A 16181-nucleotide genomic window follows, 5' to 3' on the forward strand; every position below is an offset into this window, starting at 1 on the left:
ACACTGTATTTGTATGGGGAGATTAGGCTTTGTCACCAAGAACACTATGGTGTTTTGATGACATGAGCAACCTATTGGTTAATAGCAGTCAGATTGCCAGAATCTTGTAAATTTCTAGGGTAGATAATCTTACCAAAATCCCTATAGAGGAGGTTTTCATAAATTATGGCTACCTCAAACTCATTCCTCTAAAAACCATCTTTCTCTGCTTTTCAGGTTCTCCTGATCAGTCAAAACCCAAAACTTTCTAATTATTCAGAGCTCCAAGGTGTAATGATAGAGCTAAAAAAGGCTGCTTAGTCACTTAAAGGTACTAGCAGTACTGCTCCGAGTTAAAAACAAAAAAAGATAAACAGGCAGGGTATGCTTTGCAGTCATCTTTGGGAATGGATAAAAACTTCAGGGTCAGTGCCTGTTTCAGTATAAATGCCTAAAACTGTGTGTCACTCCTGTATGTCTCCTTTGCATCCAAACTTCAAAAAGTTCAGTTTCATTAGAAAGGAGCATTGAGCGAATAGATCATTTGGTTTATATATTGCTCCGTGGTGGCTTATCATGCTTAGAGGCCAGTTGTACCATTGGGAAGTTCAAGGATAAAAATGTTAATTTTAACTGGAAAACACTTTGGATTAAGGCCCGTTCAGAGGAGGTTGTAAAGTTGCATATGAAGGTAACTGCTTATTTGCGAAGGGCTTTGCTGTTGATTTTACACCCACTCCCTTTACTGCACAGCTTATATCCACTGTCAAGTTTAAAACTATTGGGTTTTAAACTGGACTCAGAAAACTTGACCCCAAACATTCTTTGATTAAGAAGAAAACATTCTTGTTTTACCCAGAAGTGGTGATGCTGTCATTCCTCCAAACGCAGTTAATTCCCTTAACTGCAGGGGCTGGTGGATTCCCTTATGAGCTCTTCCCATGGTCACAAAACATTAGAGGGCTTTAGAGGGGTGTGTTAGAGGCAAGGAAGTCCACAAAGTTATCTGGTAGCTTTGTCAGAAAGCATTTGGCAAGATCTACTGTGGTGGAGAGCCAGTGTGATGTTAACAAGGCCTCAGTTTTTGTTGACACTACCAATGCCAGAAATTTTAGAAACAGATGCTTCAAAAATAGGCTGGGGGGCTTCCGTGGTACATCAGAGTTTAAGTGGCTGTTGGAAACTGTCAAATCTCTTTAAGCATAAACAAGCTGGAGCTCCTATCAGTCTGGAGAGCACTCAAGAAACTTCAAATTTAAGAGGCTTTCAGGGTATGGGAACTAATGGACAACAATTCAGTGGTGGTCTGTCTTGCCAAACTAGGGACTTGCTGGTCAGAATGGATTACATTACTAGCCCTAAAGATTCTATTGCCACTCACGAGAATGTAGTAGTGGCTGTTCTGTCCTTGTCCAAAGGCTGGTTTGAAATGATGGCTATCTCTCAATTTTTGTCAGATGGTGGGCACACAGGCTTCTTCTGTGCTAGCAAACTTTGTAGCAGTTGTTCACCACCACAGTTAGCAATAGTGAAGGCGGTAATATATGTAGGGCTCTGTTTTTAACTACTGTACTGTCATGTTAGAGATTCTGGTGATAAACTCCTATGTACACTACAGCCTCGACTGCTGCTATTATTATTATGCATTGGAGTTATTGCTTATGTTACGGTAGTGCCCAGAAGTGAGGTCCCAGTTACGTCGGGCACTGCACACACATAAGTATATATGTTTAATCATTTTCTATATCATGAAGTTGACTAGTGACTGCATCTCCTCTTTACAAGATCTGGATTTTATTTTTTCCGCCAGCAGTGCCGCGCACAAAACATGAGATACTTAATGCGGCTTGTGATCAAAGGAGCAGTAGGGAGAGATGGATTTTCAATAGGGCAGAATATCATGGTTTTCATAAACCAGGACTGTGTTTTGTTTTGTTTTTTTAACATCTACTCTAGTTCAAAATGAATTATTTGGAGGAAGTTCTATGGCCTGTGTTATACAGGAGGTCAGACTAGATTATCACAATGGTCCTTATGAACCTTGAAACCATTCCCTCTTTTTCCACTAAGGTACAGAATTTGGGAAAGTTTTGAAGGATGAATTGTGTAGATGTGTCTCAATACTCCTCTCTCCCCTGTGTGATTATGGTTATTTGGGAACCCAGATTGTTGTCTTTAACTTTATTTAGCAAAGCCCAAATCCAGTATGGCCACAATTTTTCAGCTATAATCAGGTTACACAACCCTGCATTGCAGACTCTTGGGCCAACTTAGCAAAAACTAAATGATTGTTTTTTGGGATACATCCGCTTAGTTTTTCAGGATGTGAACTTGCAATGTAACGTGTCTGGAGACTGGATGAGTCAAAATTCAACAGGACATTAATTCCTCTTGTAAACTAAAACTAAAGCATGGCTAGGAAACTGAATTTACTGGTCTGTCAGGTTTTCTTTCATCTTAATGATACTTATCCAAAAGTCTTTGTATCTTCTTGTCTTTGTCATTACTTCAAAATAGCATTACACCCACCCCCACCCTACAGAAAACATTTAAAAGAAAATCAAAAAATTGTGGAACGAACAGGACTTCTGCGCAGCATCACTGCCCAGCCACTTTGCTTTTGATTGCATTCAAATGTGATTGCATTCACTTTCTTGTACACTGACTTTTACGATTCATCTCTTGGGGGGGAGGGGGCGCAGATCTAATCTTCTGTCTGTAACCTGCCTATGCTGTCTCAGTGACTAATATGCTCTGTGCTATACATGCATTGTTTGCATTTTTCTGCATACAAATTCACTTTTAAAAATATGTTTCCATTGTAGCTAATGTGCTCCAGTTGCACAGGACTGGGTGTTAGGAGAGACAAGTCTATTCCTGGCTTTTTCACTGCCGTATGGTGTGTCATTGAGCAAGTCACTTCACCTGTGGCTCAGTTTCCACATTTGTACCACAGAGATTATACTAATCCTTATGTGTAAGATGTTTTGAGATATTTGGAGGAAATGTGCTACTTTGTATAAATAATTGAAAATTAATTGGAGCAAGGACTAAAACTTGGGTATCCCACCTCCCTAATCATTGGGCTATAGAGTGATTCTCTCTCCGTCTGGACCAATGAATATTTACCTACTTAACCAAAGCATAACAGTTTCAACAGATGAAATTTGAGAAAGGACCATATCAAAGTAACCTGTAGCCCAGTGATCAGGGCATTCATCTTTTGACATTTCTGAATTAATTTTTTTTCCGGACTGAAACAATTTGCTGACGTTGACATGAATTAACGAAGTGTTTTGGTCAACCAGATCTGCATTTTTTGGCAGAAAAAAGTTTCAGCTGAAAAATGTCTCCTATATATGAGTCAAATATTATTTTTTGCCTTGGCACTAGTACTTGATTAAAGTAAAATTTACTTGGAATGCACTTTATTTCAGTTAATATTGTAGTGATTCCTGGTAGCAACCAGTATGGCTGGGTTTCCACTTCCGTTCTGAGATCCCGCTTTTCAGGTGCACTTAACTTTCTTAAATTCCTTCTGGAATGCTCAACCATGGTTTGTGTAATCCAAAAGGTAGATTTTTGCATTAGGTCAATTATTAAAAAAAAAAAATAGTAAAAATGAACTTCTCCTATCTTGATTTAAGTGATTAGGCCTTATGTAATTAAAAAAATGCCCAGCGGTTGCTAGAAATGTCAAAAGTCAAATTACTTAACTCTTTTAAAGGAACTAGATTGCAAGTAGGTGTCACTTTGAAGATTTCTGCTGCAATATTAACTCTTCCACATTGCACATAGGAAACACTTCATATTTTCCTTGGTACAAATACATTTCAGTACATTAGCAGTGATGTATCTATACCGAGGGTGGGCAAACTTTTTGGCCCAAGGGCCACATCTGGGTGGGAAAATTGCATGCAGGGCCATGAATGTAGGGCTGGGGCAGAGGATTGGGGTGCGGGAGGGAGTGCAGGGTGTGAGAGGGGTGCAGTGTGCAGAAAGGGGCTCAGGGCAAGGGGTTGGGGCAGAGGAGGGGTACGGGGTGTACGAGGGGGCTCAGTGAAAGGGGTGGGGGTGCGGAAGCGGGATCAGGGCAGGGGTGCAGGGAGGATTGTGGGAGGGGGCTCAGGGCAGGGGGTTGGGGTGCAGGAGGGGTGTGGGGTGCAGGAGGGGGCTCAGGGCAGGGGGTTGGGGTGCAGGGTGCAGGAGGGGTTCAGGGTGCGGCACCCCTTACCTGGTGCAGCTCCGGGTTGACAGCGGCATGCACCAGGGCTAGGGCAGGCAGGCTCCGTGTCTGCCTGCCCTGGCCCCGCGCCGCTCCCAGAAGCGGCCAGCACCGCGGCCCCTGGGGGAGGGGGCTTAGAGGGCTCTGCATGCTGCCCTTGCCTGTGGGTACCTCCCCCAAAGCTCCCATTGGCCGCGGTTCCCCGTTCCCAGCCAATGGGAGCTGCGGGGGACGGTTCCCGCAGGCGAGGGCAGCGCGTGGAGCCCTCTGTCCTCCCTCCCCCAGGAGCCACAGGGACGTGGTGCCGGCCGCTTCTGGGAGCAGCGCGGGGCCTATGGCGCCACAGGGGTGTCAATACCACCGGCCGGATCCTGCCCACGGGCCATAGTTTTACCACTCCAATCTATACTATAAAATGTAGGATGACTGGCAACCTTGTGGTAGAAAGATTAGATTTAGGAAACTTGGTTGTATTGATGCTAGTTTTCTTGTGAATCTATTAAAGATGAATAAACTTCAGTTTTGTAGTGATACTTTTCACAGTTATTTAGTATGTTAGACAATATTTGACAAAGTGACTGAAGCCCGTTTGCGTGGACTGACTTCTGTAATTTTAGTTTTTATAGATTCCTGATACAATATTAGCATGGTTTGCTAATGGGTTTTCTTGATCTTACACAACACATGGTGGGAGGAGGAGGAGATTATTTGTGTGTCACTCATAAAAACATAATTATATACCCAGAAACAAATATCGCTCTTGTTTGACCCTGGATTAGGCATTTTCAGAAGGGAATAAAATTGTTGTTTTTCAGTATTGAACAAAATTATTGAACAGCATTTATTTACGTATTTCCACTTGCCCAGGAGGCCAGTCTTGACATACTTGTACATAAACAGCTATATGTATGAATTTGGACATTAATCAAATGGTTTTTCATTTAGTTGCACTTAACTGTAAATCAGAAAGCAATAAGCAACAGTTTTTCATCGTTTCCTACTACAAGTAATTATTGAATCATAAACTTTTTTTCTCTTAAGCTTTTAAAAAGAGGAAGGTTTATAATGGGAATAATTATTGAAGGGTAGGCAGTATGGCCTTTTAAACTGTTTTCACTAGTGTCAGAATAATGTAAATTTGATTATTATTTTTGTATTAAATATAATAATTGGAAGCTGGGATATTGACCATCTTTAGATGCCTACTAGGACTAAGGGAATTGTATTCTCTGTTAAAGAGCATCAGAAATAAAAACCTTTAAAAACTGCATGTGCTGTTTTCTTTTTAAACTGTTACATAGTGACTTGAGTGTCTTTTACACTGATAGGGTTAAATGGCTATGAAACATAACGAACCAATAATGTTCTGGGTCACCCTACTAGCAGAAATACCTGGGGAGGAGGATTTGTGGATAGAAAACTCCTTGAGAGTTCCCTTGTCCCAGTGTTGACTTTTCTTGATATATTTCCGAATGGGGACTGGCTTGGCACTTGTGGATTCTGGAGCCCGGGGATTCACAGGTGGGCAAAATGCTGCATGTAGATGCCCAGAGTCCCCAGACCACCTCTGGTTCCCTGATAGTACAGCTCCTATGCCCCAACGACATCTCTCTTAGACAGGGGGTTTCTCAATGGTGTATAAAAGCTAAGCCCGCATTCTGCCACATTTTAAGTGTCAGTGGACTGCTGCTCTCGTATGGAAGCTCCATTACAGTCCACTCATGTGCAAGAAGTTCCCAGGTCTATATTTATGGATGGGTTAGGGGAGTGTTGTCAAATGAAGTTTTATTAATTGGTACAGGCAAACCGGGACTGTTTCCATTATATGTAAATGAATGAGCTCGGCAAAATTATTTTGCCAAATTTTTAGCATTTAAAAAACATGATTTCAACAAAACTTAACAAAAAATAATTTATTTTTGAAATTTTCATTCAGAATTGTGGAATAAAAATCCTACTTTCATTTTAGCTCCCTCTTTTTTTCCACTTGGGGGGAAAAGTGTGAGGGGACAGGTGAAGAGGGGAGAGTGGTCCCCCAACCCCACGTTCGTCCCCCCTTCCCTCTGCTACTGTTAAAGTGAGAGAGAGAGAGAGAGATGGTGGCAGTGGGGAACGCAGAACTGAAAATTTGAAACTATATTGTTTAAAACATTTTTGTTTTGAATTCTTTGTCTGAGGGGGGAGGGGTAAATTGTGGACAAAGCATCAAACTTTTGCAACCCTCCCAAAATTTGACCAACTCTAAAACTTTTATGGAATACAATAAAATGAGATAACATTCCATATGACTCATTTAAATACAGACATGTTTTCATGGTAACCATGAACATCTTAAAATCGGGATCTAAAATTATGATATAATCAATGATTGATTCTCAGAGTTTTCTATATCAGGACCCCCTCCATGTTTTCCTTCCCATGTAGCTGGGACAGTCACATTTAATTATATGGGAATGTCAAGGTGATGACACCCTGACACCTGTTTACAACTTGTAGGTTAAGAGCATGTATGTGAATAGATCCAAATTGTCTTCCTTACCATCAGTTTCCAAACTGTTAGAATTTTTTATTAATATTTTTTTGTTTGATATACTTAGCTTCATCATAACTAGTGAAGATCTTGTTAGATCACATGTACTTTCAGGAATTTCAGTAAACTCTGTTATTTTGAAAGGGAACTTCTTGAAGTCACATTTTTCTCCCCTGAAAGTTTTCTAGGACCTTTCTCTGCCTGCTTGAGGTCAATGTCTTAGGCCTAAGCAAGCACAATAGAACAAATTGGAGAGAGTCCAGCAGAGGGCAACAAAAATGATTGGGGGCTGGGGCACATGACTTATGAGGAGAGGCTGAGGGAACTGGTCTTATTTAGTCTGCAGAAGAGAAGAAAGAGGGGGGATTTGATAGCAGCCTTCAACTACCTGAAGGGAGGTTCCAATGAGGATGTAGCTAGGCTGTTATCAGTGGTGGCAGATGACAGAAGAAGGAGCAATGGTCTCAAGTTGCAGTGTGGGAGGTCTAGGTTGGACAGTAGAAAAAACTATTTCACAAGGAGAGTGGTGAAGCACTGGAATGGGTTACCTAGGGAGGTGGTAGAATCTCCATCCTTAGAGGTTTTTAAGGCCCGGCTTGACAAAGCCCTGGCTGGGATGATTTAGTTGGGATTGGTCCTGCTTTGAGCAGGCGGTTGGACTAGATAACCTCCTGAGGTCTCTTCCAATGCTAATCTTCTATTATTCTAATATCTTCTAATTTCATTTTGTGCAACCTTCTGCTTTATACCTATGATCTGTAATTGTTTATAACAAGCATTAATAGAATTTTCAAGCTTTTGAAGAGTAACAGTCCAATTGTATTATTTCCAAAGCTTAACTGCAGCCAATACAGTGGTTACATTTAGTTCTGTAACTTTCTTGGACTTTTCAGAGATGAGAGAACTGGGCTTGGGTTGGGACAAAGACAGATGCGCTGTCTTATTCCTTCCTCTTTAGCCATAGATTCTGATATCTGTTACTGAAGTGTATTGATTAAAATCCACATGCCTCCACAAGCAAAAAAAAAAAAAAAAAAAAAAAAAAAGGCATAATATAGCAAGGTATCAGGGAAGAAATCTTAACTTGGCAAGAAATCCTGATTTAACAGACCAGGTGAGGGAGTGGGGAGAAGTGGAGCAGCAGCGCATTCAGGGAAGCAGGCGGAGCGGAGATGAGCTGGGGGGGGGGCAGGAAGTAACGGGGGCGTAGAGGAACCACTTCCCACTCCAGCTCAACTCCGCTCCACCACCGCCGCCTCCCTCGAGTGCCCGCCGCTTGGCTTCTCCTCCCTCCCTCCCAGCATTGCTGCGCGAAATAGCGGTTTTGCGTGCGGCAAGCCTGGGAGGGAGGGGGGAGAAGCGGAGCGGCGGTGCGTTCAGGGGAGCAGGCGGAGTGGAGGTGAGCTAGGGTGAGGGGGCGCAGGAAGTAACGGGGGGGGGTAGAGGAACCACTCCCCGCTCCAGCCCACCTCCGCCACCTCCCCCGAGTGCTTCGCCGCTCGGCTTCTCCTCCCTCCAAGCCTTGCTGCGCAAAACAGCTGTTTCGCGTGCAGCAAGCCTGGAAGGGAAGGGGGAGAAGCGGAGCAGTGGCAGCGGCGCACTCAGGGGAGCAGACGGAGGTGGAGCGGAGGCGAGCTGGGGTGGCTAGCTGGGGCGGCGGGGGCACCATACCCCGGAGTCGGCGCCTATGATGGCCGGCGCCAGAATGCCTCCCCTAGAAATGTGCCGCCCCAAGCACCTGCTTGTTTTGCTGGTGCCTGGAGCCGGCCCTGTCTGTATCCTACTAATAGGGAGCGGAGGGGCACTAATATCCACAAAACTGAAGAGGGGGGAAACCTAGAACTTGGTAATGATTCCTCCTTTATTCCATCCCTCCTTTTTTCCTCCCCTGATGTCACATAGAAGATTGGAGCTGTGATTCAGAAGCATCTCAGGAAATGCAGATTGGTTGTGGGGAACCTTATTTTCTCTGATTCTTGATATATCTTGAAACGGGAGAGCAGTTGTAATCCTGGAACAATTTGGTTAGAGACTACTCTGTAGGATTTTAAACATTCTTTCTATTTTAATAATCTATGATGATGCTACTAACATGAATGTATTAATAAATTTGTTTGAACTATGAGTTAAGTCGACAGGGTCCCTCTAGCTATTCTCTATTGAAATAGCAGTTCTAACCTCCTCTAATTGGCATAAGGAAGTAATTTGCACTGGTGACTTGTGTATTTTATATCTCATAATGAAACCATTTTTTAGTTCTGCGTTAAATTGTGATTTTTCTTTTTCTTTCTTTGTAGGAGGCAAACTGTGGTCTTACATCAGTAAATTCTTAAACAGAAGCCCCGAAGAAAGCTTTGAAATCCATGAACTCAAAAGTTCTACTAAAATTCACCTGCAGCTGCCAACCCCTAGCCCTACAGAAATCAGCAGTAGTGTTGACTCCAGAGGAAGCAATGGGGGGAACATGCTGAGAGTTATACCACTGAAGAGCAGCCTTACGCCAAGTTCTCAAGATGAGAGTAGTAACCAGGAAGATGGCCAAGAAGGTTCTCCCAAATGGACAGATTCTGGGTCAAGTTCAGAAGAAGAATGCACTACTAGTTATTTAACATTATGCAATGAATATGGACAAGAAAAAATTGATCCTGGCTCTTTAAATGAGGAACCCGTGCTGAAACCAGAGGGAGAAGATCTTAAAACCAAAGAGTTAGGATGCTTACAGGCACATACTTTAGTTGGCAACGATAGCTTCAGCTCTCAGATCGCCTCTCGGGAGCTAAAGTTTTTCAGTGAAGATGCTGACCTGGAAGTACTTAGTCCTACTAGGATATCAGACTCATTAAGTAAATCCAAGCACAGCCCTATGGAATTCTTCAGAATAGATAGTAAAGACAGCACCAGTGAACTTCTGGGGCTTGATTTTGGAGATAAATTGTATAGCTTAAAATCAGAATCTTTAAAGCCATTTTTTTCTGCACCAGAGCATGACAGGAGTATTGAAACCATGGAGAGCAAGGTGGGCTTTAGAGCCCAGGACACAATAAGCCGGGGTTCCAATGACTCTGTGCCGGTAATTTCTTTTAAGGATGCTGCTTTTGATGATGTAAGTAGTGCTGATGAAGGAAGGCCTGATCTTCTGATAAATTTACCTGGTGTATCTGAGAAACTGGAAGAAGCACCAGTGGTTAGGCCAAAAAAGCTTACAAAGACTGATGTAAACATCTTGGAAAGCAAACTGTTAGAAACCCCTGATGTCTTACAATTAAATAATAGTACAGAGCAATGCAAAGCACTTGATCAAAAGTTGAATCATGTGGTGCCAGAATTGGGCCATCCTTCTAGCAAGGAATCAGAAGGACAATATGATGTCACTCAGGAAATTGTCAGGACACTATTTACGTCTGATATTGACCTGGCTAGTTCAGAAGACATGGCTCAGTTTCAGGGACTCGGAGCAATTTCTTCCTCATCATTAAATGCAACAAGCACAGAAGAAAATGTCTTATTTATTTCTAACCCACTCTCAGGTGCTAAAGAGTATAGCTTAGATGGCAGCATTGTAAGAAATCAAGCAGTGTTGCTATTTTCTGATCAAATGGAAGACTTTGGTAAAGAGAAAACAAACCCTGCTCTCTTATCAAAAGCTGAAAGCAAAGAGACAGTAGTGGAGGGCAAGAGTGAAATAGCACTAGAAGGAGAGAAGGAAATACATCAAATTTTTCAGGACCTCGACAAAAGACTAGCACTAACCTCCAGATTTTACATCCCAGAGGGTTGCATTCAAAGATGGGCAGCTGAAATGGTTGTAGCCCTTGATGCTTTACATAGAGAAGGAATTGTGTGCCGCGATTTGAACCCAAACAACATCTTATTGAATGATAGAGGTCAGGAACTTTTGCAAATGCATTTCTTTTTATTCGCTGTTGCTTCCAATTAACTGGGTAGGCGTTTTATCTTGTAATTAGTATCTTCATTTCCTGTCTAGAGCTTCATTATCAGTGCAGCAAATTCACCCCCAGTAATAGCTTCTAGTACTTAATGATGCCATTATTCTTAATGATACTGTTTTTAGCTACAAAAGGAGTAATTACAGTTCACTTCTGTAGAAAATGGAAGGGAAAAATGTTTTGATTTCTCCTGTCGTTTTGTTTTTAGGACACATTCAGCTAACGTATTTTAGCAGGTGGAGTGAGGTTGAAGATTCCTGTGACAACGATGCCATGGAGAGAATGTACTGTGCCCCAGGTTAGAGCAATCACCTAAAATGTTTCACTTGGAAAACAGATTAGCAGTTTTCATTTTCTCATGGAGCCTATATAACATATTTCTCTTTGGGACCTCAAGTTCATGCAATATTTGATAGGATTTTTTCCAACTATCTTAGAATCTGAAAGAGCTGGTAACTATACCACTGTTCAACCGACCTGTAGTTTGATATGTTATGTAGCTCCTCTATAAAATGTTATTGCACTAAACTTCTTGTTTTTTAGGAAACATTTTGTTTTCCTTAGGATATTTCCAGTTTCAGTGGGGGCATGCCTGATCCCTGAAAAGGGCAATTAAAGAAAAAAGAGCAGTTCAGACTGAAGATGCCACAGAAAGATTTTAAAAATACAAACTTAACAAATATACAATAATAAGAGAAACATAAATATAACAGCTTTAAATATAAAATTATAACAAACATACAGATATGTGAGGCACCAATGATGAGCAAAATTGGAAATAATTTAGAGATTGGTATGTTTTCTTAGAACCATTTTTATTAAACCCAATGGGATAAAATGTGCATCTTAGTTTTTCTGGTAAATCCTGTGCTTCAAACTGAAAACTGCTAATTTTATTTAGTGGCCAAGTGGTAGTGCCTGGCAAAAATGAGATGAAATTTCATGTATGAAATTTTGAAAACAAGAGGGTATAAACTAGCTTAAAAAACATACAACAAAAACCTCAAATTCCTTTAGTGGCTGAGATTTTTCACTTGTGAATTCTATTCAGAGATTAACTGTTTCGGGAAGTTTGAGCAAAATCTATTCAGCAGTTTGAGCTCTCTGTGAAAGGGGAAAACTTCCTTGCTTTAAAATTTAGAATGCCCTGTACACTTTCTGCTGAATTCACACACAGATTGAACTTTGAAACTTGGCATGCAGGTGGTCCATAACTAAAGCATGTACATAGTCAGTGACCATGCTTGATAAAGATTGGTTGAATAATAAGGTTATAAACAATTTAAAAGATGGCTTCAGAGCTTAGCATTGAGTAGCACTTCACTCTGTGAGTTAGTCCCCTAAAAATCAAATGGAGTAAGGGGCTACGCAGTGTGAATAGATGGTAGAATATGGGCCATTGGCGTCTGCTAAAACTTGAATTCGAACCCCCCACTGTGACATTGCACTTTGTGTCTGCCCAACCTGACTTGCACAGAAGGTGCTGCTGGGCCAGCTTACAGGAGGAAGATTGTACATGTCTCTGAATCACAGCCAAACACTTCTTTATATTTTCAAACAACACAAAACCCCTCACTACCTTAACCTCAGGAACAGGAAAACCTCCAGATCTCTGGTGCCAATTGGGAACGCTGGAGAAGGGGGCAAATGCCCCCTCCCAAGGTTTTTGCATTGATCAAAGTTCCATAGGCCATGGAGCTGGGGGGGCCTTTCCTGACAATTTTTTAAGCACTGCTCCCATGTTAAATCGGTTTGGCTACTGCCAGAGTAGCCTGGAACATTGTTCTGGCTGCATGGTTCCAATGCTGCTGAAATTTGACCTGGCCAGAAGAAGGCAGATTTTGTGATGGCTGGGCCAAATTTCAGTGAGTGGCATTGCGACTGGGTGCACAGAGTCACATTACTACTCAAATTTAGCTTGGCTGCTCTTCCATCCAGATGGAGGGGCAGTCAGGCCAAATGGTGTTGAGAGGGCACACAAGGAGTCCTTTCCTGTGGGGCAGAGTGCAGGGGAGTCAGCCGAGAACTCGGCTCTTGGCGGCACTGGTTCATGCACTGTATGGCTAAGAGAGAGGGGAGACTGAGTATGTCTACGTTGCAATTAAACACCCGCAGCTGGCCCATATCTGCTGACTCTGGCTCACAGGGCTCGGGCAGTGGGGCTGTAAAATTGCAGTGTAAATATTTGTATTCGGGCTGGAGCTTGAGCTCTGGGACCCCAAGTGGGGGGAGGATCCCAGAGCTCCCACCTGAGCGCAAATGTCTGCACCACAATTTTACAGCCCTGCAACCTAAGCTCGGCAAGCTCAAGTCAGCTGACACGGGTTAGCCGCAGGTGCTTAACATACCCTTTCTGAAGACATTGGACTCTTTGGCTGAGGGAGACCTGGGGTCTGTGCAGGGAAAGGACAAGCGGGGTCCCTGCTGCGGGGAGCGGGAGTGGAATTTGCCCGAGCAAGAAATATCTGAACTGGCGCCACTGCTGCAGATCTCCTCATTTTAGAGTTGCAGCAATTTCTGTCGCTTTCTGTTGCCACGGTGCATCCATCACAGTGCAAACAATGTGCTGCTGCCTTGGTAGCCCAGCCTTGCAGGAAGCTTTCTTCAACAGGACATGCATCCGAAGAAGTGGGTATTCACCCATGAAAGCTCATGCTCCAATACGTCTGTTAGTCTATAAGGTGCCACAGGACTCTTTGCTGCTTCAACAGAATAGTAGTGGTAGCAAAGATCGAAACTCATCCTTTCCCACTACATTGCCTTAATGAGGTGTGAACTTCAAAGCCTAACTATCCATTTTAATGACTTTTGGAGGCCTTGTCTGCCCCATAAGCTCTAAACAACCAAGTGTTGACCGAGCAGTTGGAGTAACATTTAAAAATCACAAAATGCAAGAGTTAAAGCTTCCTGCACTATCATTAACTCTGCTTCAGTGCACATTGGTAGTATTGATCTGGAGTTTTTTGGCTAAGCCTCCAGTCCTGCAATTTGGATCAGTGTGGGCGGACCTTTGCATTCGCGGAGCCTCACTGGAACAGTGTATGAGTGCAAGTGTGTGTCTGCACATACCTATCCAGTTAAAGGATAGGGGTCTCCATGTGTAAATATTATATATGTGCAAGTTGACTGAGTTAATGTTGCTGTAGGATTCTTAGCTTCCACACTTCCTGATATTAATATTTTCTGTGCAAAATGGAACAATGCATTCATGTATTGTTTTGGAAATTAATATTGCATATATTATAAATGTTTGCAATAACTTAACAAGAGAGAGTTGCTTTGAGTGGAGGAACATTTTATTTTGAGTAGTAGCCTCATAGTTGTACCTGGAAATAACCAATGTCACTCAGTTCAAACTTGTTCCTTAGAGCTCCCACTATCTAATCATGCTCCAAACCACTTGCTCATCATTAGACAGCTAATTTCAGTCTACTTCCTTCAGGTCCAGGAACACTCCAAGATTATGGGTGCTTGAGCAATCATCATTCTATTGCGGACCCACGTCTCTGCTCTATCAGGACAGCATGTTCCCCTCCTTCTTAGGATAGTCTGTTTTAAAATACTACTTGCACTGCACTACATTGTGAGAAACTGTTCTTTTAAGTTACTTGCTTCAGTTACACATTGCAATCTAAGGAGAGATCTTATATCAAAACATTGCCATCAAGATTCTATTATAGATACTATACAAATTACTTATTTTTGAGATGCAATTCTTTATTTGTATTAATTTTGGACACAGTTTCATCAACAGAAATGGCAGAAAATTGATCTGAAAGTTTAACATGTAGCAGGATATCAACAACTTAAAATCAGACTGCTATGTAAAAAGTCTAAAAAAATTTCAACTCCTGTGGTTACAAGTAACACTGGAGATTGCTAGAACTGAAAGAGATGAGAGAGAGAGAATCTCTGTTGATTCAGTAGGTTTACTTTGATTATTTCCACATTTATAGTCTGCCAATTTCCCTGATTGTGTGGGTCTTTCACAGTAGTCATAGAATCATAGAAGTGTAGGACTGGAAGGGACCTCAAGAGGTCTTCTAGTCCAGTCTCCTTCACTCATGGAAGAACTAAGTATTATCTAGACCAACCCTGACTGGTGTTTTTCTAACTTGCTCTTTAAAATCTCTAATAACGGAGATTCCACAACCTCCCTAGTCAATTTATTCCAGTGCTCAATTACCCTGACAGGAAGTTTTTCCTAATGTTCAACCTAAATCGCCCTTGCTGCAATTTAAGCCCATTGTTTCTTGTCCTATCTTCAGAGGTTAAAGAGAACAACTTTTCACCCTCCTCGTTGTAACAACCTTTTATGTAATTGAAAACTGTTATCATGTCCCCCCTCAGTCTTCTCTTCTCTAGACTAAACCAACCCAATTTTTTCAATCTTCACTCATAGGTCATGTTTTCTAGACCTCTAATCATTTTTGTTGCTCTTCTCTGGATTTGTCTCTTCTAATTTGTCCACATCTTTCCTAAAATGTGGTGCCCAGAACGGGACACAATACTCCAGTTGAGGCCTAATCAGCACAGAGTAGAACAGAATTACTTCTTGTGTCTTGCTTACAACACTCCTGCTAATACATCCCAGAATGATGTTTGCTTTTTTTGCAACAGTGTTATACTGTTGACTCATATTTAGCTTGTGATCCATTAGGACCCCCTGATTCCTTTCCACAGTACTCTTTCCTAGGCACTCATTTCCCATTTTGTATGTGTGCATCTGATTGTTCCTTCCTAAGTGGAGTACTTTGCATTTGTCCTTATTGAATTTCATCCTATTTCCTTCAGACCATTTCTCCAGTTTGTTCTGATCATTGTAAATTTTAATCCTATCCTCCAAAGCACTTGTAACCACTCCCAGCTTGGTATCATCCATAAACTTTATAAATGTACTCTCTATGCCGTTATCTAAATAATTTATGAAGATATTGAACAGAACCAGACCCAGAACTGATCTCTGTGGGACCCCACTCGATATGCCCTTCCAGCTTGACTGTGAACCACTGATAACTACTCTCTAGTAATGGTTTTCCAACTAGTTATGGACCCATCTTATAGTAGCTCCATCTAGGTTGTATTTCTATAGTTTGCTTATGAGATGGTCATGCGAGACAGTAAAAAAAGCTTTACTGAAGTTAAAATATACCACATCTACCGCTCTCTCCCTCCCCGCATCCACAAGGCTTGTTACACTGTCAAAGAAAGCTATTAGCTTGGTTTGACAGGATTTGTTCTTGACAAATCCATGTTGACTGTTACTTACCACCGTATTATCTTCTAGGTGTTTGCAAATTGATTGCTTCATTATTTGCTCCATTATCTTTCCTGGTACTGAAGTTAAGATGACTGGTCTATAATTCCCCAGGTTGTCGTTATTCCCCTTTTTATAGATGGGCACTATATTTGCCCTTTTCTAGTCCTCCATAATCTCTCCCGTCTTCCATGATTTTTTGAAGATAATTGCTAATGGCTCAGATATCTCTTCAGTCAGCTC

The 16181-nt window shown here is 41.9% G+C and overlaps 1 protein-coding gene across 8 annotated transcripts in view; it reads left to right on the plus strand.

Annotated features, from left to right (window-relative positions):
- The window catches only part of RPS6KC1 (ribosomal protein S6 kinase C1), a 197417-nt gene that overhangs the window by 78877 nt on the left and 102359 nt on the right, over positions 1–16181 (plus strand). For all 8 annotated transcript variants that reach the window (XR_010599874.1, XR_006174385.2, XM_065589449.1 and 5 more), the window contains 2 exons: positions 9032–10618; positions 10890–10979. Coding sequence is in view for 6 of the 8 variants with exons in the window: in XM_065589449.1 (XP_065445521.1) it covers positions 9032–10618; positions 10890–10979 (1677 nt within the window). In the remaining 2 variants the exon portion in view is untranslated. The remainder of the gene's footprint in view (positions 1–9031; positions 10619–10889; positions 10980–16181) is intronic.

The sequence above is a fragment of the Chrysemys picta genome, chromosome 3 (assembly GCF_011386835.1).
Source record: "Chrysemys picta bellii isolate R12L10 chromosome 3, ASM1138683v2, whole genome shotgun sequence".
NCBI classification, from domain to species: domain Eukaryota; kingdom Metazoa; phylum Chordata; order Testudines; family Emydidae; genus Chrysemys; species Chrysemys picta.